Genomic DNA, 21,702 nt, shown 5'->3' on the forward strand with positions numbered 1-21,702 from the left:
GACCTATTTAGGCCAAAAGGGGGCAATCGCATACATATTCTCTCTCTCTCTCTCTCTCTCTCTCGCTCTCTCTCTCGCTCTCTCTCTCTCTCTCTCTCTCTCTCTCTCTCTCTCTCTTCTCTCTCTCTCTCTCTCTCTCTCTCTCTCTCTCTCTCTCTCTCCCTCTCTCCCTCTCTCTCTCTCTCTCTCTCCCCACTCTCTCTCCCTCTCCCTTTACCTCTCCCTCTCTCAGGGGTGTGTCATTGTGAACTGTGTTCTACCACAAAGAAAACTGGTGACAGCTGAAGCTCTCGATCGAAAAACACATCTACCTGATAAAAGTCGATGGAAAGGTTTTGTTCCTACTGTCACATTAAGAACAGTTTTAATATTAACACTGCATTTGGACATTGAGAAAGAAAAAAAGTGTAGGTCTACTTAAATGATTCAATTAAAATGTATTGCACATATGCCAAGTTTTACTTAAACATTTAAAAAGAATCAGTTCTGAAAGTTCAAATGTAATGTAGCCTTCTTACATTAAATTCAACTGAAGTGTACTTAAAAAAAGTTCTGTACTGGATTTTAAAGGAAAGAAGGAAAGAGACAAGTAAGTGCATTGTATTTCACGTTTAAATTTTATTTGTATTTTTAAATTCAGTGTCACTAGCTCTTGGCAAGCTCACATATCACATTTTGAGAATCCCAGCTGTACACCTATTACTATGGCGAAATGTCAATCTAGACAACACTGAGTGTTGAACACTCAAGATATTAATTTGATCTATGCATTGTTTTTCTGCACCACAGGGGAAGGTGTAACCTGTCTCAGATTACTTTGGGTGAGACTTGGGTACACCCTTGACTGGTCGCCAGCCAATCGTAGGGTATGTATAGACAAACTCACATTCACAGTTTCACACTCACATTCACACTAAGCGACAAACTAAGAGTCGTCAGTTAGCCTAGGAAATATGTTTTTCGAATGTGAAAGGCAACATCACTGAATTTTACTTAGTTACTATGCCGCGGTTCCTGCTGTATATTTAAAAATCCATCGTATTACAGTTGTATTTTTTTTTTGTTTGTTTGTTTTTTGTCTAGAACAGCCAAGTGAAGAACGCATATCACATTATTATACTTCTTCGTCATATGTGCTTGATGGAGTTAAGATCTTCTTCCACACCCATCTTTTCTAAGCATGCTCCTTGCTCCTTGTCATGCAACAACAGAGAAATGTCAATAATATTAATAATTGTAATACTATTCATAATGATAATTATTATATTATTATTATTATGCTAAGTATAATAATAATAAAAAATATTAATAATTATTATTACTATGCCAAGTATAATTATTATCATTATTAAGGGTTGTGTCCCAATACTTCAAGGCATATAGAGTAGTATATAGAGTAGCTTCCATTTTGACAGGAGTCAGCAAACAAACAAACAGATGAAGAACTTTTGCCACAAATATTCAATCATTTAGTTTCAACACACTGCAGCTATAAACTATTTGAAAATTCTCAAAGCAGCACTTGTAAGGAAAAACAGAGCAGAGCAATTTATAGAAGTCTCTGCTGCCCAGGCAGTGACGTACACAAAAAAAAAAAGCCTAGTTGACAACACACTGTGTATCACATTCTATGTGATTAGGAAAAAAAAGTTTATGCTTAAACACTTATTACGCTCCCAAACAATATACTTCCCTTTTGAGTATGAATAGGGATATGGTTGTCAACCTAAACAGTTCTAAGGCACATTAAAAATTGGTCGATATGTTGGAATCAATGAAAGTAGTAATTTCTATGTTCTGTAATAGCCTATACTGGAACTACCCCACGCTATTGTGTGGCGGCCGTGGCTCAGGGTGTAGGGACAGTTGTTCAGTAACCAGAAGGCTGTTCGATCCTTACTCTACCCAAGTCATGTGTCGTTGTGTCCTAGGGCAAGGCACTTCACACACGTTGCCCCCAGTGCTACTCACACTGGTGTATGGAAGGTGTGAATGTTTGGTGGTGGTGGTCGGAGGGGCCGTAGGCGCACACTGGCAGCCACGCTTCCGTCAGCCTGCAGCTGAGGCTACTTAAGTAGATTGCCGCCACCACAGTGTGAATTTGTGAGTACATGAATAATGTATCCATTCCATTGTGAAGCGTTTTATATAAATCCAATGCATTATTATTATTCCTTAAATGAATTATTATTCTTAGCATTTTGCCATCCAAAAGTTATATTTTACATCCATACATTTTTGTTCACATTTGTTTAAAAAAAATCTGTTCTCTTCAGTCAAAACATGTGAATAGCTTTCTTTCTTTGCAGCCCAATTTTTATGTTACAGTATGCTGAAAAAAATCCACACAATATGTTTGAAAATACACGCAAATATTTGACACATTTAAAGATAGAATACAGGTAGTTATTATTTTTTATGTCATCATTTGACAGTAAAATTTTGCATTACCACATTTTAAGCGGCAAAAACACCACTATTACATTCTGTATTTGTTTCCTTCTATCATTTTGTGTTTTGATTTGAGTTGAATCAGCAAAATGGTACGAACGGCACAAACTGATTGTTAGGCAGTTCAGGAAGTGCATAAAGGCAGCATATCTATGTATTCTAATACATTAAGAATAGTGAATAGAAATATTTGATTTGTTTCACTGTTTCAGTTAATATGTGCCATTAGATCCAAACGTTGGTGTGATTGATCCAAAAAGTCAGTGTGATAAATGAGCTGGCCTGCAGCTGTATAAATGAGTTGAGTCTTTGCAGACACTTTATCAAGATGAGCTGTTAAATGGTCTGTCCCATACCGCCTGGTTCCTCACTGGAAAAGTCAGTCCCCTTCTGGAAACCTGTTGAGATATGTTATCTTCTGGGGGACTTTCTGTATCACATAGCGTGGCATGTGAGCTGGGCATGTCTTGCTCTAATAAAGCAGCATGGTTAGAGTTTGTGTCTGTCACACTGATGCTTTGATTAGAATGCAGGATTGGCTCAGCCCCATCCATCAACTGTGAATTCCCTGACTCAAAGCAGCTGCCCTTTTCACTGATCCCCAGTCCAAAGCTTTGAAGCATATCCATCACTGACTGTGCAGAAGGACTACTTGGGGTCTCCTCTTCGATAAGACTCAGCGTGGGCAAAATATCCACCAACTCAGCCATCTCCATTGGGTGGATGACTTCGGAGATGCTGGAGTGGAAGTGCTCCGTCGCACTAAGGGATTCGGGTGCATCCAAAGCTGTAAACCCGACTTCCGACGGTCCGACAGCAGCAGACTCCAGTCCGGATTCAATTAAAGTAGCACATAACAATTCTGACTGGCCAATGTTGGTCATATCCACAGTTGATTGGACACTGATGTCGACTGGGTACCCTCCCTTTGCAACGCCTTCCATTGATACCAGTGGGGTCTCCTCAACGACAACCATATTTCCTGCTGTAGGGGAGACTTCGGCCGTGACAACATTTGGTGGAGCAATGCTGACTAAAGTCTCTGAAAGGAAAACAAATACAAAGGAATTACTTTAATTGTCAATTGCTATTTGAATATGATTGAGGACATCCACATTTTTACCTGTGGTGGGCCTTTTTGACTGTAGTCGAAGGGGCCACGTCAGTCTGGCAGTCAATCTTTCATCCTCCTCCTCGGCGTCGGGGCAAGGCGGCGGGTCTCCGCCCATCACCAACCCAAGAGGCACCGCTCCCACCCACTGCTTAGATCGAACGCATTGCAGACAGTCCATAATCCAGCGGGCATCTCGCCACACAACATCCAGACGCTGATAGAAAATGGCAAGAAATTCTGATTATTGTCATTGAAAATTCTTTATTAAGAATTGAGAGAAACCCCATGGGATGCAACATTTTGTTCACCTGAGTGTTATGTTCCACAAAATAGCACTTGAGAGTTTAAAAAAATAAAATAAATCTTACATGGGAAAGGTCGGTGACGTGGTTGAGACGCTCGCGGGCCACTTGCACTTCCCTGGTGTCCAACGCCTCCCGCAGAGCCTGCTGAGCCAGGTGAGAGTCCAGCTCCAGCCTCACCCAGGCCTTGCAGTACTGGGACACAAAGTCCCGCTCATATGTCCAAAGGTGAACTAGTTAAAATGAAAGTTAAAAGGAAATTCACATTAGCGAAATAAAGCAGGTTGAGTACTAATTAGTTTTTTCTTAAATGTATTCTACGAGTGGGAATTACCAAGTGGGGTTAAAAGAAGGAGACATTTATGTCAAAGGAAGGTCAAACCTCCACAAAGATTAGCCTGATTTATCTTCAAAAGGTTTTGTGCTAATTACATGAATCTGAGGGTTATTGATTTTTTCCCCAGAGTCCTCCTTTACAAATAAAATCTATTTTAATTAGTATTAATGATGAATTTCCTCCATGACGTACTGTATATTCCAACTGTGGCAATTAGTCACAAGATGAATCACATTCCTTAGCTGTTAATTAACCTTGTTTGGCATTCCATCTTAGTTTGAAAACTACCAAAAGAGAAGCTAAGGATGTGTTGAGTTGACTTTTGGACCCACCCAGCTCAAAGATCTGCAAGGGCATGGTAAGGCCGGGCTCTTTGGTTCCCAACAGAGGCCAGTAGCTGGAGCTAAAGTCTTCACTTGGAGGAAGAAGCAGCAGCATGGACACTTTGTCGCCTAACTGCAGCAGCTCTCTGGTGTATATGCCATACTGATAAGCCTGTCACAGACACATATGATAAAAGCCATACTTTTATTCCCTATAGAAAGGGGTGGTTTGTCTATATGTGGCCATTCTTTGACAGTCGTCCAGTCCAGAGTGTACTCTTGGCATGTGGGAATGTAAACTTAGCTAGACACGGGTAAAATGGATGGCTCACATGGACGGATACATTCCAGTTGTCAATCTGTGTTTACCCTGTAGAGGGGGATGTTGAGCTTTGTCAGAAGATGTGAGACTGCTGATCTGAGGGCCCTGATGAACTCCACCAGACTGCTGTTTTCCACCATGTTGTCATCCTTGCTGCCCAGTAGGTTCTGAACACCATCACTAGTTGTTTCATAAACATTACTCTGGAGCCATGCCCACTCCTCTCTATACAGTGCAGTTGAAAAGGCAAAAAAATATGAAATGCATCATGAATAGCAAGTCACAGAGACCCTGTGGTACTCTGATAACAAATAATGCATTAACAAAGTTTGTGATAATGAATTTCCAGCGCAGATTTATCAGGACTTGATTTCCTTTGGTAGTCTTGTCTTATCTTTGTTCATAATTAATGGGAAAGAGCAGGAAAGTGTTCAAGCTTAGCTGCTAAATAGCTTCCTTTTAATGGAAGAAATGGAAACCTTTATCTTTTTACACGCATTCATTCAACGACTTTCCAATAACATGAGCTTGACCCATTACGCATCTTCATAGCATACAATCATAATTTAAAGTTGCGCTTTTCCCAATTGTAATTTCATGGGTGTTACCTGGTGACGTGGGCATTGTGTCTGACCCGTGTGTGGCAAAGTAAATTGGGCAGTCTTTGAGGCACCAAAACCCTGATCTGGTCCACTGAGCTCCATAGTTTCAGGATGCCCACATATAGACCCGATTTGGCCCACTGATTGCTGTGCCTATGGTAGTCCAGCTTCTCCTAGGAGCAAAATGGAGATTCTTTGTCGATGAATTCAAGAGATGTTTATTGATTGCATGTAATGTTTTATTGTTTCAGCTCAGCATTAGTCTGCTTTAGCTAAGGGCATGGCGACAGACACAGTTTGAAGTCAAAATGTGGACAAAAATACTAGCTGTTGGAGAGATGCTAGTCTGTTCGCTGGCTATTGTTAAGTGCCCTTAAGCAAGGCACTGTCATCATCCCCCAGCTCAAGAGATGCAGCATTATTTGCACACCACGTTCACTTTGAATCACTCCTCGCATGCCAGCATGTGTGATTTCATCCTCTGAATATTGCGCAAAATAACATTTACAGCAGATTGTGAGTTGAATTTCCCCTGTGGGAAACAATAATTTAAAATAAACAAATAAATAAATAAATAATAAGCATGCATTTATTTTAATCTTTATCTTAGTTTGTGAAAAACATTGCTCATGTCAGAACATTTCTGTACACCTGCGAGATGGGACGACATGAAAACTGTTTTTAAAAAAATCCTACTTTCCAAATATAGCATTTATTTTTTTGCCTGGGATAGCTTTAGGCTGAATATCTATGCATCATTAGTCTTTCTGTCTCTCTCCCTATCTCTGTCTCTCGCTCTCTCTTCTTTTTAAAAGCAAACAAGCCTCACCCTTAAGTGTTCATAGAGCATATCCATTGCGGTGGGTTCAGGCAGCAGAGGAGCTCTGCTACGGTTCTTCTCCAGGCGAGCCAAGGGCATCCACTGCAGTGGAGGCTCAGGAGGGCTTGAAATGGAGAAAACCAAAAGCATTAATGTATAACTACACACGGATGTATTACACACGGTAATTGACTCGCGGATACGAAAATAAAACATTAGAACTCATGAGTCTATTTGTGTGATGATGAAAGCCCACCATTTTTCATAACTTTTCTCAACCTGAATACTCATTGAGGATGAGGGGCTACAAATTCATCCGATGACCAAAGCGCATGAAGCTCAGCTTCCCCGACAGTCCCACAGCACCATAACGGGACAGTGTGTAATATTTCTCGCCATCTAGTGGTGAATAATAATTCATTTATTGTAAAACTCACTATTGATTTCAAATATACAGTATGCAAAAAAAAAAGTCAACATAGCTACATTTTCAAATATAATAGAAGGTCTAGTAATCGCTAATTTGGTGGCCCCGGTCATGACAGGAGGCGAACTTGTTTCGCTGCCATCTTCTTGCAACAGATGCCCAAAAGACAACTTCGTAAACGTAGTTAGTCCTGGCGGTGCTTGTAGCTAGTGTCGGACCCAATGGGTCGACCGCCGCTTACTTTCTACTGTTGAGGCCTGCAAGGGGTCGTTGCTGAGTCCCGTGATTTGGGTGTTTGACACCTTCTGTTTTACTCTCGCAAGCTTTTACTAGCTTTTTTATTTTTATTTTTTATTTTTTTATTAGCCTCTCCCACTAAGTCTCGTTAGCCACTCCGACCTATGGCTCCGGCTAACTCCCACTAGCCACTCTGGTTAGCTGCTTCGACTAACTCTGGCTCGCTCAGTCTTTCGGCGTTGCTCGTCAAGGTCCTCGCCGAATGCCAAGTCACCGTCGCTCGCCGAGATGCTTGCTCGCTCACGCAAAATATTAATTGGTGCGCTTGTGAAATGTGGTCTCTCTGAGTCCACCGCATTACACGTGCTTTGAAATGCACGCACTTGGGCTGTATTCTATTATTTTGCGACGTCTAGTGGTTAACTTTTGCACAGTGTTACTTTAACTTTTAAGTACTACAGTCATCCACTAGACCTGTGAGCGGAAGGCGAGCATGCTCTTGGGTTTAACAAAGCAATGAGATAAATGCATAAATCTAATTTTGTGTATGCATGTATATAACAACAATGATATCTTTATGTGAATTTTAGGAGTTTCATGTAGTCCAAATCAATTGATGAATTGATAATTAATTGGTCATTAAATTAGGACCACTATTTCATGCATACTATATATCGAATAATTGTTTAGGGTTAGGTTTAGTGTTAGGGTAGCTGGTGTTTAACTTAAAATTGTCAAACTCCCCTGATGTCACCCTCACAAAACTGAATATTCTCTGAAGTCATTCATGAAAGCAAACTGATTATCTTTCGCGTTTGATCGAAATAAGACATTTGCAAAAATCTGCTTTTACTTTGGAAAACAATTATAAACATGATTTGCTATTTTCTCACTTGTTACATACCAAAACAGTATTTGAATCATAATCAATTTATTGGGAAAAAAATACTCAGTTTAATTTATTCTTAAAAAAAAATATATATATATATATATATATATATATATATATATATATATATATCATAATGATTTGCAATCATAGAGAACCCGTACTTGATGTGTAGTTAAACCAGAAATTGCATCTCCACATTTATATGCAATCTCCAAGGAAATGTTTTCAGTTCAATTTGGACTTAAACTTGTTTTCTCTCTCTCCTTTTGTGGAAAGCAGATCGATAGTGTAGTCTAGTAGATGTCAGCCCTGGCAAACAACTCCAAGCAATATGCAATGTTTCAAACAAAAGTTCAAAACTATTTTGCTGACAAACTTTTCTAGTTGTCTGGTTGGAATCAGCGCTCACCTGGCAGCATTTGGGAACTCCTTTAATGTCACAAGTAAAATGTTGCCCTGTCGGTCTTTGAGTGGTTCGTAGTACACTTGGCCAAGGTCCATTGTCCCCAGTGAAGACTGGAAGCAAAGCAGGGAGAAGAGGTAAAATGAGGATGAATATACTGAATGTTAACATTGGGGATTAATTCAACAAAAGGGGGCTTAGAACAGCCTAGGGTGGTGAAGTGAAGAGGTAATCACTAATCAGTAGAAATGCTTATAAGCAATTAAAATAGCAATGAACTTATTTGAATTCTTCTTAGTATGCAGCATTAGCAATTAAACTTCCTACCTGCAGCTGGGAGACCGCTTTTAAAATATTGTGCCTGTTCTGTAGGAGGGATGAGGAAGATGAATGAGCAGAGGAGAGTGCTTGCTGGAGCCAGGGTACTTGCTGCCATGCACATGACAACTGTAAAAAAAATAGATGGGCATTCCATTCTAAATTGCAGTTCTTGCATGGACCCTACATGTACGTACTGAATAATTGATGAGAAGGAAAAGCTGTGTGATGACTGCATTCCAATAGGGATATACTGTACTGTACACTGATGCACAATTTAAATGAGATTTAATGTAAGAGTCTCAAAAACTGAGCATTTACAAGCATAATGGTTTGTTTTGCATGCCAATTTATCTACACAGCTCTCATTTTAAACCAGTAGTTTAAGTTTGCACCACTGCACTTCCAACCCAAAAATAAACATATTGTTAAATTAATTCCTATCTGAAAGTGCAATGAGAACTGAGCATTATTACGTGAACCTCGGCGAGACCCTTGTTAATCGGTATGTTGTGTTTATTCGAATGTTTACACGAAACACACACACAGCCAATTCCCATGGAACTTTGTGAGTGGGTGGTGAAAATGAAAATAAAAATATGAATATGGGAGTTTTTGATCTTCGTAACCAAAGTTCCCTGCTACGGATTAAAATAATGAAAGCTTGGTTCACTATTTTTTTTTTTTAGTGTTGGTCCATTTGGTCATAAGCACACGTTGCAATGTGACTTCACAGGACAGTGATATGTTATGTTGAACAGAAACATCGCACAGACACCTCCTCACGACCTTTCACTGGGTTCAACAGACGCCTACCAGAGTATACTGTACTGTTTATGGATGTGTACAAGACACTGATGTTGTCAGAAATTGCATGCCATTATGAAGATGCTGTATTTGCTTTCAGGCAGTAGCTGCCAATGTGTTTTCACCAGAGGTCTGCCCTTCACAGTAAATTCTGTAGTGTAAATTGGACTTTATTAGAGTCAATTTTGACGTTCGTTCATTTTTGGTCTGTTGGAGTTAGGAAGATTCCATGCACCTCCACATACACTTGAAGGAGTGGAAAGAGGCATCATCTTGCACAAGACCCTGGGTATCACAAATTGACATGGTGTCAGCGTATACAGTAGAGTCTGAAATCTGATTGGTAATTGCGGGGGTTAAAAAAAAATCAACATCCACATGCATGTACTGGAAGTAGTTCAGCCAAAACAAGCAAAAATAACATGGTAGTTTCATTAAGCCTCTAAATTGTCCGGGTTGTTTGTCTATTTGGGCTCTGCAATCGGCTGAATGAATGGATGTTCAATTAGCAAACACTATCACACCAATGAAAAATGTTTAAGATTGAATAGTTTCAAAATTCACCCACTATTCTTAACATGGAAAGTTTTCAAATACTTCCTGTCATTATAGTGTGTATAGTATATGTTCATGGACGTGTCCCTGTGGAGCTCACCTTCGCAAACCAAACAAAGTTGTGAGTGAGAGTGGTTGAGCAGCACTGGATCTCCACCAGTGGGAATTGATCTTCAGCTGTCACCAGGATGTTTTCCTTGTGGTAGAACACAGTTGCCAAGTACACACCCCTGAGAGAGGGAGAGATATATAGATAGATAGATAGATAGATAGATAGATAGAGAGAGATATTGAGAGAAAGAGAAAGAGATGTTTTCATGTGACATTTTGCAGGCTACATTCCTGATCCATAGGCAACGGATCAAGCATTGATCCTCATGAGGTCCGCACTTGTTGGTTCAGTGAGTCTGTTGTCATGACAACCGGCACCTGTTTAAGGACATCATTCTGAGTCTTGATAAATGTGCTATTACCAAAAGTGACTCAGCAAAAAAATCTTGGTCTTATACCAGTATTTGACTAAACCCTCTCCAATCAAATGAACATAAATTATATGACCAGAACTGTGATTTTTCATTTCCGCAATATCCATAAGATATAACCTACACTATCTATTAGTGAGGCAGACATCATAATTTATGTTTGTTATGTCTCACCCAAATTATTGTAACATGTTGCTCTCTGGTCTCTCCTTGTCTAGTATTAAAAGCCTGCAGTTAATACAAAATGCTGCAGCAAGACTCTTGACGTGGACACTAAAGTTTGATCATAATACCTCAATACTGTCCAACATGCATTGGCTCCCGGTCCACCTGAGATGTGACATCAAGGTTTTGTTACTCATAAAATATTACACGGCTCAGCCCTTTTCTTTCTTGTTGACTTAGTGGTACCATATGTTCCGTACTGAAATGTTTGTTCAAAACACGCTGGTCCACGATGAAAATTAGAGCCGCTACCAAAAAATCGACTAAAGACTTATTTGTATACTCTTGCATTTAGTTTAACTACTTGTAGGCCTGCTTTGCTACCGCCAGTAGAGGAAAGTAGAAGTAACATTTTTCATGTATCTGTACTTAGAGCAAATTCATGAAAGGGTACTATTTATTTTTTGAGAGCGAGTACCTGTACTTTGTTCTCCTCTACTTTTCTAATTGTGTTTATGTTACATGCTAATATTTTGTCATGCATGCAACAAAGATTTTATCAGGGGACGCCATTATTACTTGTCAATACTGATAATCAATGCCTTGACTATATTGTCGCACAGGTAGAATGCTAACAAGTAAAAAAAAAAAAAAAGGGGGGGGTCATGCCATGCTAATTAGGACTCTTGTGTCATCAGGATGCTTTTAGCAGTCACTTGAACATTCCATTGATGTCAGCCAGCATAATACTGTAGTGCTCAAAATAAATAATCCTCCTTCATCTTCAGGCTTCTGCTTGTTCAGTATCCAGTAGATGAGATGTAGTTTATTGCATTATTCACAACACATTAAATCTCGAACTGTCAACAAGGCACACTGAGACAGGTTAAGTGAGATTAAGGGTTACCTCTGTAAGAGTCGAACAAACTTGGTAGCAGACTGGAACAATTGTTTGATGCCCCGAGACATCGACAAATGCTTTCTGGGGCTCTGGGCTTTTGTGTTCTCTGTGAAATGGCAGAGAGGTGATGAATTGAATGAGTCAGAATTTTTCATTTTATTTACTGTGCGCCCACATGTAGTCTTTGACAATGACTGGAAGCTCTCTGGAGCAAAAAGGCATATTCCATTTGTACCAGCAAATATGTGTTACCTTTGTAGTATCCTCTGTTATGAGGATCTCCGGCATCTTCCAGAAGCTTCTTCACTAGACTCTCATGGTTTCTGTATTGGGATTTCACACTATTGCACTCTCTCCAACCTGCAAAGGGGGAAAAAAAAAAGAGTTATGCAATACGGGAAAACTCATTCAATAAACTAGTAATCGCGCACCTGCTTTCATTTAAAGTGCTTCTGATTAACCCCAAATAATGATGAACTATTTTATAGTATGCTTTTCCTGAGTTTTTTTTCTCTTTCGAGCAGACGCCTGAGTATTTCGTGCTGACTGACTGCTGTTTTGAAGTCATCTTAATTTCATCCACCTTGTCTGAAGCCCGAGACACTCATTTTTTACGTCACAAAAAACTAGTATTTGAACAGGGGTGTGTAGACCTTTTCTATCCACTGTAACTACTACATCAACATCACAAACACAATACGATTATTAATAATCATAATTTTTTTGTATTAGGATTTAATCAAAGTATTATTGCCACACTAGTGTCATAATCATTGTGTGGCATCATTTCTCCATAAGAGACTGAAGTTATTTCCAGCAGTGAATGTTAATTCAACCTCACAGCAGCAATGGCACAAAACCCACAGTCACAGTGACATCCTTTTTAAGCCTCCCAATTTGAATAATTCAGTAATCTACCCAATGAGTGGATCCTACCACTGTCACATCAAGGCTGATGGCAACCTTTGCGAGAGCAGTAAAAGAATTGAGCCTTTAAAAAATGCTCATCAAGGTTAAACATACTTACTGGAGGGAGCAGCACTGACTGGAGTAGAAACCTGAGGCGGGCCCCATCCTTTCACATTATAGGCGCTCGCCCTGACGAAGTAATGCACTCCCTGCATTTAAAGAGGCTCCAAATTATTACATTGCATGAACTGGATGAAGCGTCAATTTCAAGATAAAGAAGTCCCTTTCATTGCAACTTCATCTGGTTAGTATGACAGTTGGGTGAGATGTGTTATTTTACATCACATGTAAAATTGTTGAAAACAGTAGATGATAATGATAAATACAATTTGTTTTTGGCTCATTGAGCTTGAGCGTGTGCATTGTATTGTGTACATGTAGCCAAATTAAAGCCATCATTTGCATGTGTACGGGCGGAGAGAGAGAGAGAGAGAGAGAGAGAGAGAGAGAGAGAGAGAGAGAGAGAGAGAGAGAGAGAGAGAGAGGTAACTTGATGTCTTACAGCGAGGAGTCCCTGGATACTGCAGGAGGGATTCTTGGTCTCTGTAACTTGGGCTGAGCCAAGGATGCGCTTGAAGCTTGCCGAAGTGCTCCATTCCACTGTGAAACCAAAACAATCTCATTGATAAATTATTCTCTTTCCCCTGTCGATTGAACTTGAAGTTTCAGTGACTTGGGTAAGGATACTGTACTTGCCATTTGTGCAGTTAGAACGACAAAAAAAAAGTTACAGCTACAGTCTATCTACATTAGATGATTGTGGTATGAATGAACTGTTTAGATAGGGCTGCAAATGGGTGGACTATTTACAGAAAGTATTTGGAAACTTTCCATATTAAGAATAGTGGGTGAACTTTGGAACTATTCAATCTTAAACATTATCATTGGTGTGATAGTGTTTGCTAATTGAACATTCACAATTTAGATGCTTAATGAACCTACCATGTTATTTTTGCTTCATGAAATTGTATTAATTTATTTCTAACAGTCTATTGTCCTGCTTCAGTAGTGTTTGTTTTGGCTGCACAACTTCCAGTACATGCATGTGGATGTTGATTTTTTTTTAACCCCCACAACCACCAATCAGATTTCAGACTCTACTGTTAGTGCTGACACCATGTCAATTTTTGATGCCCAGGGTCTTGTGCAAGATGATGCATTTTTCCACTTCTTCAAGTGTATATGGAGGTAAATGGACAATCGGAGAATGCAACCACTTTATCAGTGTTTCAAAACAGTGAATAGGAAAAAGCTAACAAACAACTAGTTAGCTCCATAAGAATTGATGTAGCCTGCAGTGTAAATCGTCTATTAGCTCTCCCTGCAATTTGCTGGGAGCAAAGCCCAACACAGTATTTTTGAGTGCACCCCTCTCATCCTATGACGAAGAGATGAACTTTTTCAGCAGATTAATGTTGCTAATGAAATGGCTAAGAGATGTTTTTTTCTATCCGACCCCTCTTCAAGCAAGGTGGGGTATGTGAAAAAACAATGGGTTAAATTACAGACTTCTAACATTTTTACAGTGTTCGTCACTCGGTGGCACTTCACCAAAACAACAGACAAGATTATGCACAACAACAGATAACACAGCACTATAATACTGTCACGGTGTGGTCACGGAGCGGCATGGTGTCTGTCGGCGTGTGGAGTGGAGGACCCAAAATGCAGGTAGGGAGGAGAACCACGGCAGGAGTGCAGCTTAGACTGTTATGCTTTATTTTACAAAACACACTAACCAAGGAACTGGTTAGCATAAAATAACAAAGGAACTGAAAAAGTACAAAATCAAAATGACAGACAGAACTCCGGGGGTGACCGTGACAAGCGGCAATGATCCCACACGGAACTGATCACCACCCGGGAATTAAATACACCCACACAAATTAGGGTAACTAATCACAGCTGGGGTCAGGCACAAGTGGCTGAGGGCCCGGATTGGTCAGCCTGCGGAAGGGCAGGAATCCACTCAGGACCAATCGGGATCCTCAACCAAAGTCAGATCTTCCCAGACATGACAGATACTCTGAAGGAAAAACACCGAATGAGCTTCAAACTTCATCCAAACATATGGAGTCTTCATCATTCCCCCCCCAAATCAAACTTCAACCAAACAGTTTGAGCCTTCATCATTCACCTAAGTATTTGTCAGAGCCCAATGGAGTTAAGGAAGCATTTTCTTGAGGGCTGTCACACCTGGACGCACGCTCAGGGTTAGTAGGTGTTCTCTAAATGTCCACTAGATAGCGACCAACTTAACATCATCCACAAGCGGAGAAATTGCAGTTCCTTTTAAATGTAGTTTGCGTGCGCCAATCTCCTGCATGGACTCCAGCAAATAGACTGCATGTCTCTCATGTGCTGAATTTAAAGGGAATGAGGGGATACCGTTCCATTGGATGGCAAACCAATCAGCTATGTTCCCTCCCACAACAGCACACAATAATGCAAACTTCCCTTTCCACTTGTGCCCTTCAAGCAAAATACCAAAACAAAGAAAACTCCACCCACACTTTGCTTGAATGGTGTTACTGTATGTTGTTTTTGGAATTGTAGTAAGATACTGTTTATATCTTTAATTTCTATTCTATTAAATGTCCCAGTTTTGTTTGTAATTGGTTTTAAATGTTTTACTTTATTATGTGAGGTACATTGGGTATGAAATAAGATATATACTGTAAATAAAGCTGCCTTGCCTTGCCTTAAGGTTCTATAGTGTAAGTTGATGTAACTTGAAGTGTATTATCAACTGGCCCATTTCATTAACTAATTATCAACATTTAAAATCTTCCTCACAGTACAGGTCATCTGAATTTACATTATATTGCTGTTTCAATAAAGATTCTGCCAAAAGTTGATTATTCTTAAGACATTTAAATTCATTCCTGTTGCCAAACCCCAAACTAAGGTTAATTCCTGTCCAGTCAACCCGAGAACTTTGCTGAATGTCTAATCAGTTGTTGCAAAAAATGTATCAATCACACTTCCCTGTAAAATGATTTCTTTGAATACCTACCCTTGTAGCAGGTGATGAGCCCCATGCAGTCCCCTTCCAGCTCTTTGATTGCCACAAACAGAGAAGATGTGCTAGTCACCACAATGGACACTTGACTGGGAGGACTTGGGAGGTCTGGATAAAATATTTCAAACATACTCAAGACAAATGTTTAAAACAAGCAATATTGAACACACACGCACACACACACACACACACACACACGCACACACACACACACACACACACACACACACACACACACACACACGTTGTGTCGCAGTCAGAGGGGTGCTTCTAAAAATATATTAAAGATGATAACAATTAGTATGCATTCAATGAATGGATTTACAATGATATTGAGGGTTCAATACACGCTGATGTCATATTTATGAATGAAATATGATGGCATCCATCAAACACATCGCAGAATCTGCCTGCCTGCGCCTGTATCAAATCCACCAAAATCACATTACACCACCTGCGCCACAACTTAGATCTGGTTTCATCTGGTCTAAAGCCTAGTCTACTTTCTGTCATCAAAAATTGCCAGGTGCACCGGGAGCATCTAATAAAAAAAAACAATCCCTTGCGTCACCATCTGCCAAATTCCCAAACATGGTCAACTATATACTTATTCCAGCATGAAAGTTAAGATTTGTCTGTTGTTACGACAAGCGCATGTGTGTCTGTCTGTGAAAATACGGCCCTACAGTCGGTTCTTGTTAAACTGACCCAACTGTGCAAAAGTCTACTTAACAAAACAAATTGCATGGCTCAAACTTGAAAACAACACCACATAGTCTTAATTGGCACTGCAGGAGCTGTCCTATTGGGGATTATTATGCCCTACAGTTAAAAAAAAACTGTTATCACCATGTTATTATGGTAACCTAGGCAATAGCTTCCAGACATATTCTTCCGTCTGAGCAGTTTTTCACTATTCTGAATATTATTTGAGAGAGTAGAAAGATTTGATTTCAGAAAAAAAGTAAATTGGAAGAAAAAAAACACAACTGAAGTTTTAGAATCTCGTTATGTTGTTTCCTATTAGGAGAGAAAGCTTCATTTTACTGCATCAAGTTGAGCCTGACATGTTTATTCTGTAACAACTTGCCCATTAAACTGTCAGGTAATTGCTTGTAAGAGGAAAGCAACAAGAGTCAAGGCAGGTGCTCATACAGAGGGAGCATTGTAACAACCTGAAGGATCAAAACAAGGACTTACGTCATTTTGAGAGAATTTAAAAATAATAAAAATGCATGCAATGCAAAGACCACTGACCTGTGTGGTGGAAATTCTCCTTCATCCGGCAGTAAAGTTGCAATCTGAGGCTCCAGAGTCTGATTTGTCTATGGACATCAGCCTGCGCTTGAGACCCTGCCCCGGCCTTCTTCAAGAACTCCTGCTTCCTCTCATCCACCCTTTCTTTTGCCAATGTCACAAGATCATCAAGCTTTACTGCCCACTCTTCTGGTTTGCACACTAGCAGTCATGCCATACAAAGAGAAAGACCAAGGTGTGTTCTTTAGTATGATTTATATTAAAGCATTGGATTTTAACATTGCAATAGCACTGTCAATACAATAAGACAAGAAATCTGGGGGAAATATGTGATTTTTCCCGTATGGGGAGGGGTTTGGGGTGGTGTGTGTGTGTGTGTGTGGGGGGGGGGGGGTGTCTTTGGATGGACCAGTCATGATAGTCTTTGAATCTGCAAAGTTGTGAAGAGTAATGCTATTGATATTTGAGCTTAATTTGATCCCACTTGAAACATAAAGTGGACAATTTTGGCAATAGGTTCATCTACGACGCACAATTGCTTTATTTCCCCCCAAACACTAGTAGCTTCTCCTGCCTCGCTCCTCTGTCAGTTTCTTTGCTCCTTGATGGAAGTGTTGGTCTCAGTCATATCTGACTGAAGCATACACATCTCCAAACATACACATGTGAATGTCTGGACCACACCCAATTAGGGAGTGGTTGCACCCTTCACTTTCTCTGATTGGTTCAGACCGAGGTGCGCCTAATACGTGCTGTAGTTGAACCAAATGGAGGCTTTCAGAGTCATGTAGACTTCTTCCCCCACCCCTCAAAAACCTCTTATCTGTTTAGGCGTACCGTTGGAGAATTTAGGGTGCCTATAGGCGCCCAAATTGGTCTTAGTCAAGAGCCATGTCTATTATGTTTCCCTTGTTATGTACCGTAGGTGGAATGGGTGACCAAATATTACAAACATCTCTCAAACAACAATATTACGTGTAGTTTTATATCTATAATGTAATCCTTTTGTTGTGTTTGCTTTGGATTTAATTATGCAAGTGGTCAATATGTTGTTGGGTTTATTTCCTGTTAGAAATTGTATTACTTTTTCTAAACACGCCATGACAGTTTTAAACTGTGTACTTACAAATTGGGTTATGTCTAGCTCCAGCCTTTACCAGCACATGGAGCAGAGGTGAATTGTGGGTAAGGGCAGCCACATCCAGGGGGACAAGGCCCTGTTCGCTCACTCTGTTCACCCCCCTCTCCCGCTCTTTCGCCCAGTCTCTGTCTTTCTTTTCTCCTCGTTCCCATAGGCTTCCTCCTCCTCCTCCTCCTCCTCCTCCTCCTCCTCCTCCTCCTCCATAGTTATTGTGGATCCGGGACAGCAGACTTTGTACGGCCAATGTGTCTTCATTCTCCACCGCATCCCACAAGGTCTTGTACTAATGGGGCAACAAGATGATGGTACGGCCAAAGGTAAGTAGGTGGTTGGGTAAAGGCAAAAATCAGAGAGTATTTGAACAGTGACAGTTTCAATGATTTTGCCTCTATTTACCACCACACCACTATGAGTCAATCAATCAACATGGTGTTGAAGTGTGGACTGGATTAGATTGAAATGTTGTCCAATTCTGGACCTAAGTCTTTTTAATATGGTTAAGTCAGAGTCCGAAACAAATGAACAAATTATACAGTAGCCTAAATTTGAATATCTAGCCTGGCAAAAATATATAATGACAAAGAGGCAGGATGTAATGACAAAGTGCTGCTACAGATCAACAATGAACGGTCTCCTGTATTTACTTCTCGACATGTAGCTGCTACAGTAAAGAGATCCCTTTTTTTTCTAAGTCTGCTCTACTGTAACAACACTTAGTGATCCCCCCCACAAACAAAAATAAATATCTTACAGCATCTGCAGATTTTCGAAGGCGCTTGGGTGTGTCTGTTCCACTGCAGACGGAGGACTCTCCTCCCCTTAGCCTGAATGACAGGTTTCTATAGATCCGCTTGGGTGAAACGGGACCCAAGGAGCGCCGGCGATGGGGTGGGTTCCTCATGGATACAGACATGACAAAGCAGGAGAGAGGAGAAGACGCAAAGGGGGACAAGAAGACAGAAGGTGGCAAGAGTGAAAATGGCAGGGTGACAAATATATTTTTAGTTCATAGTTAGGAATTATTAGGACCCCCCAACCTTAGAGGGCTGGAAGGGGGGAGATGGGATGAAGAAGTGAGTAGAAGTGAGAAAAAGAATCTTGGGCAGAATAAGAAAAATGCAAGGAAAGATGAGTCAAAAGAAATAAAAAGAGGAGAATACAAATGAGAATATACAGGCAGCCTTGGACAGATTTGTTTATCGTAAAATCCATGTGTGTCTGTGTGGTCCATCTAATGAGCTTATTCTTGACATTGTCCATCCTGGTTACTCTCAAAAAGAATATTATCATTTTCAAAGCCGGCTTCACTGCCGTCATATCAATACACTTTTCCTTTCACTTTAGCTGGGGATCTTCTGGCACAGATCAATTTTCATTTCACCCCCTTCAACCTGTCTGTACTCTCTTCTTCACCTCTTTCTCCACACTCATTAATTTGAACAGTTGATCCCATGTCCTTGAACTCCTTCACTTTGTCCATCTCTACTGTACTTTACCTTTTAACCTTAGCATCCCACTGGCTCCCTTTCATTGAGCCACACACACTCTATCTAGCAGTGACTGATCTTCATTCCTTGTACCTCCAGGGCCCCAAATTTGTTTTACTTTGGACTCCCCTGTTCAAGTGTTAACTAATACATCTGTTAGTGCAATCTGAGGACAGAGTATGAAAGTTTTTGCCCTCATGATGCCAAATCCGTCAGAGATACACAACAGACAGTACCTGCTTAAAGAGACCTGCATCTGCCAGTATGTGGGCATGTGACAGCAAACAGGGACAATAACAATCACTGTTATTGGTATAATTATCTCAGTTTGTTTATTATGCATTACCATCAGCTTTAAAGTGCTGACGATGCAAGTGGGAGAGGGAGATTAGCTTTGAGGCATCACAGATAAGTGAAGGCAAAGGATCTGGGAATAGAAAACAACTGTACACAAATTGCACTTCAGAGTAAAGCAATGAATAGTGCATTAATGCCTACTTAGAAAGGAGCAGCAATGACTCATGACAAATACACATCCTAAGGCCTTTGTGGTTTTGCATATGAAATTCTGTTGCATCTCAGCTTGTGGTAACAAGCTGTCTGTTTTTTCCATCTAAGTGGGGCTTACATGTTGCATAGGTTTTCAAAAACGCATTATGGAGGTTAAGTTCAGAAATGTTTGAATTAGGGTTTCATCTTTAAAATCCCCCAAAAATAGATGTATTACTTTATGTAACTTACATGTGCTAACAGTACTAATGTAAACTTGAATGAATGAATGAACATTTTTCACATTAATGATGTAGAACATTCACCTAAATGTAAAAACAATTGAAGACTTGCAGCTCTTAAGATGGAGCCAGCAATAACATGCCATTATAGTATTAGAACTTTATATCATAATACAATGTCTTATCCAATATTGTTGCTTTCGCCTGTATCCTTAAGACAAACCAGTGGTGTTCCGCCATTCTAAAAAGTAGAGATTTCCTGCTGATGTTTCATTTTAAATGTCATTAGAACATAAGCAGTTTGTTTTGCATTGTGTTCCTTTACTGGCCCGTATGCGTACTGAGCAGCAAGGCACCACAGCCATGACTGTTGGCATACAAGTGAAAGCTGTGGAAATTACATTCATGTGGTTTCAACATTTATAACTGTTTCCTTTAACTACCTGTATCACAGTATTACTGTGATATTTGTTTGTAGTTGGAATGGTGTTTGCAAATAGAATGCAAGACAGAAATGTTTATTAGGGGAACATCACATCCAGTTTAATCTAAACAAGACAGTTAGCTATTTAAAAACAAAAAAAGGGAAAAAAGAGGTCATAATCTAAAACGTATAAGATTTAGTTGTCATGCTTACCTTCACATCATTTAGATTCCAAATTGTTGCTTCAACATGATCCTTTAATAGGAATAACCATCTTTTGATCAGATATAATCCATAGACGTGAACTCAGAACTTTTCCTCTCTGTGGGTGCATGCACCTGAATGCATCTCGGTGGTTTGAGCACATCCCTATGACCCTTCTATTGAATGGGCCAGCCCACCCTCCTCCTGCTGGCGTTATGTCAGCTGCAAGAAGCTCTGTGTCAAACTTGAGTACTGTATTGTGGCGTTATTGTTCATTATTAAATGTGTTTATTACAAGCAATACAGTTATTGCATTTTAATTGGAATAATGTATTTATATTTGTACCGTATGTTTCCAAACTGACATTTTTACATATTGATAAAAACACATTTCTCACACTAAAATGATCAAATGATTACATAAACGTCCATGTAAACGCTGCATCAAACAATGTGCAGAGTGATGATGTGATAAAATGTACTGGAGGTGACTGCAAAGAGATGAAAGCCGCCGTAATGCTGTACAACAGGAAGTGGCTCACATCAAGCAAACATAGTGACAGAAAAGTAAAGCCATCCGTTTGCACATTTGTTTGTGTGTTTGGCTGCCAGTTGAATCTATGCATCTTCTTGCTTCGTTGACCGTAAAACATATTTCTATCACTGTGGCCACAGGCTGATATATTGACTCTGTTGAAGCACAAATATAGTATTCCAAATATTGTCACCGTGACCTTTTTATCAAGCTGTTACAAACTTGCGTCCACTTCCTGCACAATAAAAATGCATTCAGAGAGGTTGAATATTGTGCGATCACACAGATTTTTACGCTAACAACTTGTTTACATCTCCACACGGATATACATAAGTGATTGTTTATTTTTAGGAGAAAATTTAAGAGACAAGAGAGAGCACGGTTGTATAAAATGTGTCTTAAGCGAGGTAGATTACATTTTAAAATGTTGATTCCGTTAGTTGCCTTTTTTTGACATGGAAGTGGCAAAAGTGG

The 21,702-nt window shown here is 40.0% G+C and overlaps 1 protein-coding gene across 2 annotated transcripts; it reads right to left on the reverse strand.

Moving 5' to 3' along the window:
• Positions 1 to 598: 598 nt before the first annotated feature.
• Positions 599 to 20,836, reverse strand: LOC144042653 (ankyrin repeat and fibronectin type-III domain-containing protein 1). 2 transcript variants are annotated; one of them, XM_077555522.1, is made up of 19 exons: positions 20,703 to 20,836; positions 18,599 to 18,944; positions 17,833 to 18,130; positions 16,707 to 16,907; positions 15,444 to 15,557; positions 12,930 to 13,027; positions 12,486 to 12,576; positions 11,711 to 11,818; positions 11,465 to 11,564; positions 10,011 to 10,140; positions 8,558 to 8,677; positions 8,237 to 8,343; positions 6,281 to 6,395; positions 5,458 to 5,624; positions 4,897 to 5,074; positions 4,537 to 4,699; positions 3,934 to 4,100; positions 3,575 to 3,779; positions 599 to 3,493 (listed from the first exon to the last, which is right to left on the reverse strand). In XM_077555522.1, exons 2-19 carry the CDS (start codon positions 18,758 to 18,760, stop codon positions 2,775 to 2,777), a joined length of 3,243 nt encoding a protein of 1,080 aa, XP_077411648.1. In that variant the 5' UTR covers positions 18,761 to 18,944; positions 20,703 to 20,836; the 3' UTR covers positions 599 to 2,774. The 2 variants fall into 2 exon arrangements, with proteins under 2 accessions (XP_077411648.1, XP_077411649.1); XM_077555523.1 differs by having other exon boundaries at positions 18,599 to 18,893; positions 20,703 to 20,816.
• Positions 20,837 to 21,702: the final 866 nt, after the last annotated feature.

The sequence above is a fragment of the Vanacampus margaritifer genome, chromosome 2, assembly GCF_051991255.1.
Source record: "Vanacampus margaritifer isolate UIUO_Vmar chromosome 2, RoL_Vmar_1.0, whole genome shotgun sequence".
NCBI classification, from domain to species: domain Eukaryota; kingdom Metazoa; phylum Chordata; class Actinopteri; order Syngnathiformes; family Syngnathidae; genus Vanacampus; species Vanacampus margaritifer.